Source organism: Linderina pennispora (assembly GCF_002104995.1).
Source record: "Linderina pennispora strain ATCC 12442 chromosome Unknown DL89scaffold_1, whole genome shotgun sequence".
NCBI classification, from domain to species: domain Eukaryota; kingdom Fungi; phylum Kickxellomycota; class Kickxellomycetes; order Kickxellales; family Kickxellaceae; genus Linderina; species Linderina pennispora.
In genome coordinates, this window is record NW_024468249.1 from 1,277,164 (window position 1) to 1,289,505 (window position 12,342).

Below are 12,342 nucleotides of genomic sequence, written 5' to 3' on the forward strand. Positions count from 1 at the left end.
TGAAAGTTCCTCTGCAATGCGGTTCTGAGTGTCTTCGTTTTTCATATGGACCATGTAACCGAAGGAGACTAGATAAGCAAAAAAAAGCTGCAGTATTAGCAGAGATATTAGCACCATCAGTCAAAGCCTCGTCTGTCATTGGTATTGCTAGTGACACGGCAACCAAACTACCGAAACCAAGCGTTCCAAATACTTCACAAAGGTGTAAAGATATGGTGGAGGATCTTGCTTTTGACTATTTGGTCAATGACCAGTCGGCGAGAATAGTATGCCTTTACATCCACAGAAATGGCGTTATCGCCGTAAACCAACCAAAATACTGGGCTCGTGAATATCATAAACAGCCGGGTGACGAGAAATGGCGAATTGACGAAAGAATAATACTTTGCTTTCGGATGGAGGATAAAGTATGATAAATAGAGAGCAATAGCTCCTAGATAGACAAAGCGACTAATCTTTGCTATGCGAGCGAACTGTCGCTCCTTGTCAGAGGACAGACAGAGTTAGAAATGCAACAACCATCGGTAGCCAGCTAACATATATCAGTCGTTGGGCGACAAAGTCGACAATGGTGAACGCAGAGTCGCTAAAGAGGAACATCATAAAAGCAACAAATGTGAGGAGTGGGGCAGAAATGTGCTTGGCAGGAAAAATGATAGCGGACATGGTCTCATTTATATGATTCCCAGTTATTTCAGGTTTCCTTGATCCCCGAACATTCCAAGGAAAATATGGATGATAATGAACCGAATTTACTTAGATGAACATATGATTAAACAACCCTATACTCACACCCCAGCTTGGGGAAAGATTATAGACAAGAAGCCTAAGGATTTTCGCCTCATTATTTTGCGACAGATCCTCTCCTTGACCGTCGTAGCGTCCTCTTTGCAAAGCTGTTGCCTGCTTCTCTCCTTCCAGTGTTCATAAACTAATTCGAGTTACCAATTGACCTGAAGCTCGGTTGTGCGTTTGTATGATCGTGGACCCGAGAGAAGTAGGCTCGGCTTTAGTCTTGCCTCAGCCTTGCCTTTCTTTGGTGCCTCCTGTGCCTCAAGCTGCCAGCTCTTGGAGATAAGCCGTGAAGGGGTGTAAGTAAATGCGTGCCACTCCGCCAGCTTGCTGGTCTGGGCACCCCAGCGAGTGTCCAGGGTCGTCGTCGTAGGGCCCTGGACCGCGGAGTTTGCTATGCACATCAGCATGTGTTCCTGTGCCCCTTGTTGCCAATAGCCTTATGAACACTCCATCCCTTCCTCTGCGTATGCATCTGGACACCACGCCGTCTAGCGGTTCATTTTCGGCACCATGCCATAGATTAATTTTATAGCAAAAGACTGGCAGTTGTGATTGGCGCAGTTTGTGATGCAGTGGCTGTTTTTGGCGACATAATTGCCCTTGCTATTGCGCACCATATCGATAGCTTTGAAGATAATGTCAGTGGTGGGCATGTATTCTTTTGGTACCTGTGGAGTTAGCTGATGTGCTGGATCAGGCTGCTTCTGCTCATTCTGGGCTAGGCTGTCTGGTTCTGTGGCTGAAAGCTCCTGTTCTTGTGCTCAAGAAGTAACCAGCGAGATTGCTGCAGTGTTCTTGCCCGATGTTGACTCTGCCACCTTTTATAGCATTCTGGAGAACATTGATTACGTTTTTTGGGTTGTATTGTGGTGATTGCACCACAGTCACTCAAGGCCAATGCTTATGCGACTCAGCCGATCACAGATGATGAGACCAAATCATCTCTTGATTTGCTGCTTTGTGTCGACTTCAGATGTTTGATCCAGATATCTGCTAAAGCAAACACTAGTCCATGGTTGCTGCAGCTAGTATACTATGGATACAGACAGACAGCGTTGATACACATTCGATACGACATGGAATTGATATTGGATTCAATTGGTAAAGTTCACCAAAATGGGTAATGAAAGACAGCGCGCTCTATATCGCAATCAGACGTGCTCGTCGTCTCGATCGGGCATCTTCTCATTCGCAAACTCAGTCTTGGTCTCGATCAGACTACCTTGTGCCGAAAACTCCTTTGCAATACGCTTTTGGACTTCCCTATTCCTCATATAGACCGTGAAGCCGATGGAAGCTAGATAAACAAAAAAAGTTACACTAGTAGCATAGGTATTGCCATCCTCAGTAAAATCCTCAACTAAAACTTCATCTTTAATTGGCAATACCAACGACACGGCAGCCAAACTACCGAAACCAAGCGTTCCAAATACCTCACCAAAGTCTAAACCCCTGAGACAAATATGACGGAGGTGTCTGCTTTTGATCTTTTCTTCAATAGCCTGTCGGATGGAATGGTATGTTTTTACGTCCAGAGAGATGGCATTATCGCCGTAAACCAGCCAAAATATGGAGTGCATAAATGTTATAAGAAAATGAGTGACAAGAAATGGCGGATAGATGAGCGAATTGTATCTTCCTTTCGGGTAGAAAATAAAATAAGATAAATAGAGAGTAATAGTTCCTAAATAGATAAAGCGACTAATCTTTGCTATGCGGATGAACTGTCGCTCTTTGTCCGAGGACAGACACAAAGTTATAAATGCAACCACCATCGGTATCCAGCTAACATATATCAGTCGCTGGGCGACAAAGTCGACAATGGTGAACGCAGACTCGCTGAAGAGGGTCATCATAAAAGCATCAAGTATGAGGAGCGGAGCAGAAAGGTGTTTGGCAAGAAAACTGACAACGGAAATGGTCTCATTTGTGCAATTCCCGCTTGTTTCAGGTTTGCTTGATTCCCGAATATTCTAACAAGAATTCGGATATCGGTGATAAAGCCTTGTTTATTGGTAAACCACTTCTCATGGTGAAAATGACACTGGACGAGTAGACTGGCGAGCTCTTTGCCGGTCTGTGGTGCCACCTGGAATGAAGCAATGCAAACTTGGAGAAACAGCGACTGACGCTCCAGTATTCCATTGCGAAGCTTGCGAGCTATCTGCTTGCACGACTCCATCAGCAACTCCAGGCCTATGTCCGGATCCACCAGGATACCTGGTTTGCTGGATCCACTATGCCTCGGTCTACCCCCTCTAATTTCCGTTCTACGCATCCCCTTCCTCATTATGACTCTAATTCCAACTCCCGATACTGTATTGGTATCCTCTTTGTCTATTTGTTATTCGTATTATCCTTTCTAGTTCGCGAACACTGCCGCTGGCAAAGCTGCCAGGTGCTCCGAGGGGTTCTTGAAAAGTTGAAGTATTAATTTAAGCTGATTAGTGAATACATATCTTGTTTGGATACACTATGAAGATTCCAGATTTTGGGCCAGATATCTGCTGGAGCAAACACTAGTCCATGGTTGCTGCAGCTAGTATACTATGGATACAGACAGACAGCGTTGATACACATTCAATACGACATGGAATTGATATTGGATTCAATTGGTAACGTTCACCAAAGTGGGTAATGAAAGACAGCGCGCTCTATGTCGCAATCAGACTTGCTTGTTGGCTTGATCGGGTACCTCCTCATTCGCAAACTCCGCCATGGTCTCGGCCACACCATCCTCTGCTGAAAGTTCCTTCACAGTATACTTCTGGGCGTCTTCTTTTTTCATATGGACTACGTAGCCGAAGGCGACTAGAGTAACAAGAAAAGCTGCAATACTAGTATAGACATTGAAGTCCTCAGTCAGAACCTCATCTTTAATTGGTATTGCTAGTGACACGGCGTACAAAATACCGAAACCAAGCGTTCCAAAGGCTACACTGAAGTGTGAATCCCAAACCAAAAATCGGGGAAGAGTTCGTTTTTGGCTAATTCATCAATAGCCATTAGGCAAGAACGGTACTTCTTTACATCCACAGTGATGGCATTGTCGCCGTAAACCAGCCAAAAGACAGGGTCCGAAACTATCATAAAAAACTGAATGACGAGAAATATTGGATTCATGAACGAATACCATTTTGCTTTCGGATGGAGGATAACGTAGGATAAATGGAGTGCAATAACTCCTAGGTAGAGTACGCGGCTAATCTTTGCCAGGCGGGCGAACTGTCGCTCTTTGTCCGAGGACAGACACAGAGTTATAAATGCAACCACCATCGGTATCCAGCTAACATATATCAGTCGCTGGGCGACAAAGTCGACAATGGTGAACGCAGACTCGCTGAAGAGGGTCATCATAAAAAGCAATAAATGCGAGAAGCGCAGCAGAAAGGTGGTTGGCAACAAGAACGACAACGGGCATAGTCTCATTTGCGTGATTCCAGCTTATTTCAGATTTCTTTGATTTTCGAATATTCTAATGAGAGTACAGATATCTCTGCTATTCCACATTTGGTTTCAAGCGTGGACGTCTACATGTATTAGGTAGGACTCTGAACTATCAGATATCTTATTGTTTGAGAATCGGTCCCTTGCGTTGTGTAGTGAAGTAAACTAAAAGTGATTGGACTGCTGTGAAGCGAGGAACCTCCGCCTGACGAGCAAGCTATGTCTAACGTACCCTTCGGCTGATGCTCAGTCGTAACCTCGGAAAGACAGCAATCTTACGGGCCGAATGTGGTTCTCAGGCCGCTGGGGAACTACACGGCTGACCAAAGCCCACGCTATCATAGGGCCCGACGATGTTATCGTGGTGACCAGGGCTATTGATCCACGCCTTCATCACATCCTCCACGTTGCGCTGGTTGAATGCGACGTTCTCCGCATCACCACGGGCACCCGACACGAATGGCCTGATGCGCTCAAACGTCCTGTTTTTTTGCGGGTTTCGTGTGTCAATCTATTAATGCTGTTTCTGATACTCAGTGTAAGCCGAAAATAGACAGGGACACCTTGGCTATCAGCTGTGTGTTCCTTGGAAAGAGAATTTTACTTTCTAGAGGACAGCGCCAGTTTTTTGCAAAGCTCGGCACCGCCTTTTTGGGAAATCATGCAGCATGATGTACGTTTTTTCGGCGAAGCTGCCAGAGGCTAAAAATATCCTTCTGCGTGTGCATGCAAATGAGCAACCAAGCCCCGCTACAAAGGACTGGTGGAAAGGGTACCCTGAGGACACTCGCTTATAAGACACACGACACAACGGTATCCAGACACGAGCATGAATGAAAAACAGGTTGTGGGTATCGCACTCAGATTATTAATCATTTGGATTCAAATACTATTTGTGTGATTGCTCTGCCATGTTAGTTTTAGCATCTACTTCTGCCTTCATCTTTTCGTTTCTCTAAGCGTTGAATAGACTATTTACATGTCTTATTAGTCAAGCACTCACATACTTCTAACGTAGCAATATGCCACAGTATGCAAGAAAAGTAATCCTTATTTATTCACTTGGTTACCTCTCATGTAACTCCCTAAAGTCACTGGATAATTCGAAATGGTCAGCTCCTATTTCATTATCCATATCAACCATGAAGTCATAATCGCTGTTATCTGCCAGAAACCTGTCTTCGAGATTACCCATCATATTGTGGCCAGCTTTATAGGTAAATACAACCATGGTGGTCAGAGATATAATAGTGGTCACAATTCCACTAGCGGTGTGTTCCTTTAGTTCGCCAGTAGCAGCAAGTTGAAGGCTACTTTCTAAACGATACAAGAAACCGCCGCTGTAAACATGCCAGCATGCATTGGCAGCATCTAAAAAAACGAAAAGATAGAGAAGAGGAGTATTGGCCACTTCACTGTCGAAGCCTGGTTTTCCAACGCGATTTGGCTTCGTATATGTACTATCAATATCTTACTGGATTGAGAGGACGGCTTGCAAACAGTCCCTTTCCAAGGCGCCCACGGTGAAACCAACTATGCGTATGGACTGCAATAGAAGCGTACGGATTTGCCCTTGCTGAATGAGCCTGCTGCAAAACATACTGGTTCTAGCTCAATGATATTGTAAAGTGTAAAAAAAGTATGAAATTTGTCTACGTGGTCTTGCTAGCAACCTTTTGGTCCTTGGCAAAACGGCTTCAGCAGCTGGCCAGCACCTAATACCTTGAACGATACCTCTATCCACAACAATGCCCACAGGCACGGCCATATACAGGTTCCTCCACGCTGTGATGCTCGGCGCAATGTTCAACAGCATGAACGGCACAACGACAAAGTCCAGTGTGAACTTTGACATAATCCACCCAACCAGGTCGTACATGATTTTGACTGGCGGTCTCCGCTTCTCCATATCATCTTCCTTGGAAACCACCAGTGGCCGCAAGTTCTTGCGCAGCACGCGGGCAGAGTTTGAGGCCAGCGAAGCGACAAAGAACGTCAGGTAGTAGCCAGGGGTAGAAGCCGTGCCACCAGGCCGACACAAGGAATGTCAGGAGGGTTGCGTGGCTGCTGGACCCAGACCCCTGGTTCAGACGCATGTACACGTGATGGCGGAGCCAGGTGTTGGTGCCAATGTTCCATGCGTCGATCATTGCCTTCAGACTGGACGACGATTCGACGTCAAACACACGGACGTTGGCGATATCGAGCCAGGCGATCGAGCCGTCCTCGCAGTATCCGTCAAACCCAAGACCAGCCAGCATGCATGCGCCCTCGCTCATCTTCCATGCTGCATAGTACGCGCCGCGCGTCACCACCCCAGAGATGCCCATGAATACAGCCTTTCTGGCAAACGACCACTGCGAGAAGTCGTCGGTTGTCATGAATCCAAACGAGAATCTATCGCCGTACACCACCACAACAGCAACCCAGAACATGCCAACCAGCAGGGTCGTGTACGCACGTGCGTTGACCTGGCGGCTGGCCTGCCTGTTGTTGAACGAGATCATGCGGCGGTACGTTGCCAGTTCGAAGGCGGGGCCAACTGCAAATCCTGGGAAAAACGACACGTAGCCGAGAAACTCTAGCAGCGACGGCACGCCACCAATGGCATTCTTACGCTGGTACGCTGACAGCGTCTTTGGATCGCATGTGCCATCGTATACGCAGTATGCCAGCGACGTGACCTTGATCACAAACACCATTTGTGCGCCCGTGTAATCAAATGATACCGTGCCTGACTCGCCCCACTGCCGCCGCAGCTGGCTGAATGACATGTGCAGCATTGCCACGAAAAACACAGCCCTGGGCATTAGCGCACCCTTCAAAGTCTTCATCATGCCGTAGATGACCAGTGAGCCTACCAGCAGGTGCGCTAGGCCAATGTACTGCTCCTGCACAGCTCCAAACAGAAACAGTGTCGAGGCTATCGAAAAGACATGTCGCAGTGGCGCGTTGCTTGCGGGAATGCGCCGGAAAACGTGAGCGAGTGCATAGGAGAACAATACGCTGGCCACGGTCGCAATACGGTCGATCGGAATGCCGCCCAGGTAGTTGGCCGACAGCCAGGTGAAGCCTGTGTTGAGGGCGCGCATAAGATAAAAAGGGCGGTGACTGCTAGCCAAGTGCTAAAAAGGAGGGGTTGGGTGAAAGCGAAGGAGAAGAAGTGGTAGGAAAGTCTAGGGCTGCCGCTCGTAGTAACTGGGAACCCAATTTTTTCCTTGCTTCTGCATATTGCAAAAAACTGCACGGTTGGCATCGGCGTAAAACACGTGATGCGGGCAATCAAACTTCACACAATGGCACCATTTGGAGCTTACTGAGACGCAAGTGAGCCACCGCCGACATGCTACGTGTGAGTCCTTTCTTCCTTTTCCCTCTCGTAAAATTACTATTTATTTTCAACAGCCTTTTCCCCAGTATACTCATAATATCCTAGAGGCTTCTTTTTTTCTATTGTACACTAGACTCTCGACGTCCCCTTCCCAGCACGACGGCAGTACAAGAACGGGGCCCAGATATAAAAAGAGTGTTTTCTGTCACACCATCCGGCATATCTTTTGTCTCAGCGCTCCTTCACTTTTGTGCCATCATTCTTATTTTTCCAGTTATTGCCACAGACACCCTTGAAACATGCGTATTTCCGAGCGTGAAAGACGAGCGCTGGACGCAGGGACAGAGCAGCAGCAGCAGGCAGGCGACAGCGCCGTGTGGACTGAAGCACGGCGCTTGGTGGAGGCGGATGTGCGGCGCAGCGACGAGGCCCACCTCATGCACCCAACCCACCCAACGCACAATAGCCGGCCAACAGTCACTATTGTAAACCCTCCGACTCCGCCGCGACTTCGCATCAGCGACCTGGCATCCGAGGAGCCGGTCCGACTCCACCAAGCCGGCGACCACCAAGTGCAGGAGCTTTTGGGTTCTTTTGCCGACAGACAGCGCACGCGGTTTATGCTAATGCAGCAGCAGCAGCAGCAGTTACTGCGCCAGCAGCAGCAGCGACACAGGGCGGATCTTCATACCGAGTATATGATGTCTAGCGATGACGACGACGACGACGAGGAGGAGGACAACCCCGATGAAGAGCAGCCGAGGGTGGGCCGGAACTGGATCCGGTTCCGCCGCGCCACTCCGCCCCCCACAGCTATCCGGCACCACTACGGACCGGCGGTTCTGACAGCCTCGCCCCTGGAGAGCGCACCTGGCCACGACTCATCCAGCGACACAGAGCCAGCGCCAGCGCACTTCCCGTCGAACGACGTCGACAGCTACTGGTACAACCAGCCGTCAACCACCCACCAATCGGAGACCGAGGACACACCCAGTGACGAGAGAGCGCGTGATCGCCGTAGCGGTATCCAGCCGCTACAGGTGTCCGAGGATCTGGGGCTGCCCGGACTGCCGGAGGCGCTGCGAGCGCATCCGATTACGCGTGGCGACCAGTACCGGGCGCATGCTGCAGCTAGCACACAGCTCGGGCCGCTCCCCCAGATCCCGCAGAACGGCTCTATAGAGGAGTCGCGGCTGGCGATGCTGGCGGTGCTGCGGGCACACAGGACGTTTGCATCGGGGCATAACTCTGACGACTCGGAGGATTTCGACGCATATTACGCGAACGCCTTGTCAGGCAGAGTCGACCATGGCGTGCGGTCGGCGCACCAGAACGTCCGCGCGCTGTTTGGTACTCAGACGAGTCGGCTGGAGAAGAGCGAGAGCGGCGAAATGGAGTCAGATTCGGCATCAGCCCGTGGCCGGCGCCGGGCCCGCCGCATTAGAGCGCAGAAGGAAGCAGGGGTGAAGAAATGGCTGATTGCCAACACGCTTGAGCGCTGTTCTCTCGACTGCTTCCTGCTGCGTCCTGGCATGCGGTTCCAAGGCGTGCAAAAGATCACGGCGCAGTCCAACGAGCTATTCCGCGCCAGCATGCTGTCGGCGCAGTTCATGCCGCCGGATGTCGAAAAGTGGGATGTCGATGTGACCATCCAGACGGTAGATATGCGGAATGCCAAGCTGTCGGGTGTTATGCGTGCAACAAACATCCCGCGGACACCAAAGAGCATTTTGACAAGCTGGGAGGGCGAGATTATCGACTTTCAGCGGTTCTGGCCAAAAACGGGCAAGTGGAAGGCCCGGTGCGAGGATGACACGCGCAACTGGTCGCTGTTTGACCCCGTCGCCGAGAGCCCCGAGGTGTTTCTGCAAAAGTGGCCTGAGTCGCTCGGCGGAAAGCGCATTCCAAGGATGCTCGAGGACTTCGTCTTTATGCGGTGGAAAGGTTAGTAGGCAATGGCGAAAATGATGACTACAAGTGGAGGTGGCTAGAGTCGCCAGTGTGATTTAGAATGGGGCCGGCGGTGCTAACATACGTCCAGCCTGTAGAGACCGAGTTTATCAACGTCGAGGCAAGCGAGACGGGTCTGACCATAGCGGGGTTCTATTACATCTGCATGAATCGACGGACAGGATCGATAGAAGGTACGTGCTATATTTGGGAAAATGGTGGGGGTGGAGGGAGATCATGCATATATGGCGCATATAGGGCGCAGCGTATCTTTCATTTATCTCCCCAAATGGAAAGGAAAAGCGACGCTGGCGGGTTTTTTCTGGCAGGGTGCCAAGTATGCAGTGGAGCGGTGCGTCATGGGACTAATGTTTTGATTCTTTTTTTGCTGTAGGTGTGTACTTTGACCCACTGACGCCGCCATACCAGCGACTGTTCCTGAAGGCGGAGAACGACGGCCGTTTCATGTCGCTCTCAACAGTCTCCAGCTGCTGATGCCGATGCTGATGCGATTGGCCGGCTTGCCCTCGCAGGGGCGTGCGAAAGCTGCGTTCCCCCTCCCCTGTTTTCTTCCCGGGCCAGCCAAAAAGATGGGACTATGTGTCATCTTTTTGCTACAGCGCCCGAGGTCTATAAAAGCCTGGCCAACGAGACCTCCCACCCGAGGATACCTGTCTGCCTTTTCATCCCATTTGTTTTATATCTCAGTCGCCATGCTGTAGCGTTTACGAGCTTTCTTTCTTTTTTGTATTCATTAAACACCCTCATATCCTCCAAGCATTGGCCAGGTGCGTATTCATAGAGCCCCAGCGAAAGGGAGGGGCGCTGTTTGGGTGGGTGGGGGCACCAAGCGGATGCTAAGGAACGCAACCTCTCCGCAAAAGAAAATCGTACGACGATGAGTGGCCCGAGTTTCGGCCCAACGAGAAAAGCTCAAATAGGGGGCACTTTCTGGCCAGCAAATTGCACCTTTCCTCTATTGTTGCAGAAAAAGCAATTTTTCCCACTCTTTTCGCACTCAATTCAAACCTTTTTTCTCACAACCCCTAGGAGCAACTATCAAATGCAGCTACAGGCGCTTCTAAACCCAGCGCCCGAGCCGGAGCAGCAGCCGGCGCTGACAACCCGCAGCCGTCAGCCATTCTCTGCACGCAGCAGGACGGTGCCCGCCCGCCGTATGCAATTATCAACGACAAGGAGAGCTTTGAGCTTGCGCTATGGCGACAGGAGTCCGGTCTTGGTCCGCCGTCTAATCGATTATTAAGCGGGTCACGATTAGCACAGTATGCTACACTCGTGAACCCGCCGCCCGCCTATGCGGACGCACCATTTTACAACAAGCCCAGCGCTGCACCAGTGCCCCGTGCAATGCCGCAACAGTCGGCGCAGCCGCAGATTTTTGTTGCGCGGCCGCCGATTGTTGGCCACAGCGCCATGAGCATGGACCGCTCGAACGACTACATCCGCTCGGCCAACCCTGACGACGGCATTGCCATGGAGGGTGCGCTAGCGCTGCCCAGCATGCCCGGTGTGCCCGGTGTGCCCAGCATGCCTGGCGGCTCGTCACCAGCCAGCTCGTTTGCATCGTTTACGCGCTCGCCGTCGCAGTACTCGGCCACCAGCGTGTCGCCGGTGCTGGGCAAGCGCACACGCACTGGGTGCATAGGCAAGGGCAGCATGGGCACAATCGCCGATGAGTTCGACGATGACGAGGATGACGAGGACGACGAGCCACAAACCGGCAGCCCGGCAGCCACTGGCCTGTCGCCGTGCCCGGCAGAGATCCCCGTGCCCGTGCGCAAATCCCGCAAGCTCAGTAGTGAGTCAAATGCGCCGTGTGAGCGCAGCCCAATGAACCCGGCCTCCTGTACCACCGAGCCGTCGGAGAAGCCGCTGGTGGACTGGGAGGCGCTGCAGGTGCCCGAGGCAATCTGGCACGAGGCCCAGGAGCTGTACGAGCAGGTCAAGACGCTGAAGAAGGTGCAGAACCGCCAGCCGGTGCGCAAGCGCCATGCCATCTTGGCTGCGCTGATGTTCATTCTGTGTCGCCGCCACGGCTACCCGCGCACTTTTGCCGAAATCTGCACCGCCGGCAACGTGACCAAGCGCGAAATCGGCATGTACTACAACCTGATGAAGCAGGTGCTTGGCAACGAGTACACGTCCTCGCAGCGCGCGTCGCCGGCCGAGTTCGTCACGCGCTGGTGCAATATGCTGGAGCTGCCTGCCTGGCTCGCCCCCGCTGCCACCAAGGCGTACGACCGCGCCGACAAGCTGGGCATTGTCCAGGGCAAGTGCCCGATAAGCGTCAGTGCTGCGTGCATCTGGCTGCTGGTCTGGGGCTTCAACCACAGGCACTCGCTCAGTGCCTGTGGGTTTGCGCTGCCCGAAGACACGCCGGTGTCGTCATCGGCGCTGCCCAACCTGCCTGCCCTGGAGACATCCGCTGGGGCGCTGGCGAAGGACCAGAAGGACGTGTGCAAGGCTGCCGGCGTGGTGATTGCGACCTTGACCAGCGTGTTCAAGCTGCTGCTGCCCAAGCTCAGCACGCTGGTGGACGGCCTGCTGGTCGACCACCTATGACTTTTTTTTTTTGACTTCTCGATGCGTTCGCTGTCTTAATTTTTTATCGTCGAGTTATATTTTATCACCCACCACCCCGCTATCCCTGGCCAGCTCTATGCCTGCAACCGACCAGGCCAGCCCTCCGGCCCAGCTTGGGAGGGCTCGGCATCCTGCATTTGGCGCCAATGCTTGCGCTACCGAACATTGCTTGGGCTTTTTATACTCGGATCACCGGGAAGAACGTCGTCTGTATC

General features: G+C 51.5%; 4 protein-coding genes across 4 annotated transcripts; 1 reads left to right on the forward strand and 3 right to left on the reverse strand.

The window, feature by feature from the left end:
- Window positions 1-1,882: 1,882 nt before the first annotated feature.
- DL89DRAFT_264073 (uncharacterized protein) lies at window positions 1,883-2,674 on the reverse strand. The gene has a single exon (XM_040886092.1). The coding sequence runs from the start codon at window positions 2,649-2,651 to the stop codon at window positions 1,947-1,949; it is 705 nt and encodes a 234-aa protein (XP_040747321.1). The 5' UTR covers window positions 2,652-2,674; the 3' UTR covers window positions 1,883-1,946.
- Window positions 2,675-3,460: 786 nt separating this feature from the next.
- Window positions 3,461-4,149, reverse strand: DL89DRAFT_253997 (uncharacterized protein; the record flags this gene model as incomplete). The annotated part of the gene is made up of 2 exons (XM_040885237.1): window positions 3,461-3,734; window positions 3,755-4,149. 2 exons carry the CDS (start codon window positions 4,147-4,149, stop codon window positions 3,461-3,463), a joined length of 669 nt encoding a protein of 222 aa, XP_040747322.1.
- Window positions 4,150-5,842: 1,693 nt separating this feature from the next.
- Window positions 5,843-7,392, reverse strand: DL89DRAFT_264075 (MBOAT-domain-containing protein). The gene is made up of 4 exons (XM_040886093.1): window positions 6,237-7,392; window positions 5,999-6,187; window positions 5,936-5,976; window positions 5,843-5,907 (listed from the first exon to the last, which is right to left on the reverse strand). The coding sequence occupies exons 1-4, from the start codon at window positions 7,332-7,334 to the stop codon at window positions 5,895-5,897; spliced, it is 1,341 nt and encodes a 446-aa protein (XP_040747323.1). The 5' UTR covers window positions 7,335-7,392; the 3' UTR covers window positions 5,843-5,894.
- Window positions 7,393-10,568: 3,176 nt separating this feature from the next.
- Window positions 10,569-12,190, forward strand: DL89DRAFT_9986 (uncharacterized protein). Its single transcript, XM_040892322.1, has one exon. The coding sequence runs from the start codon at window positions 10,892-10,894 to the stop codon at window positions 12,104-12,106; it is 1,215 nt and encodes a 404-aa protein (XP_040747324.1). The 5' UTR covers window positions 10,569-10,891; the 3' UTR covers window positions 12,107-12,190.
- Window positions 12,191-12,342: the final 152 nt, after the last annotated feature.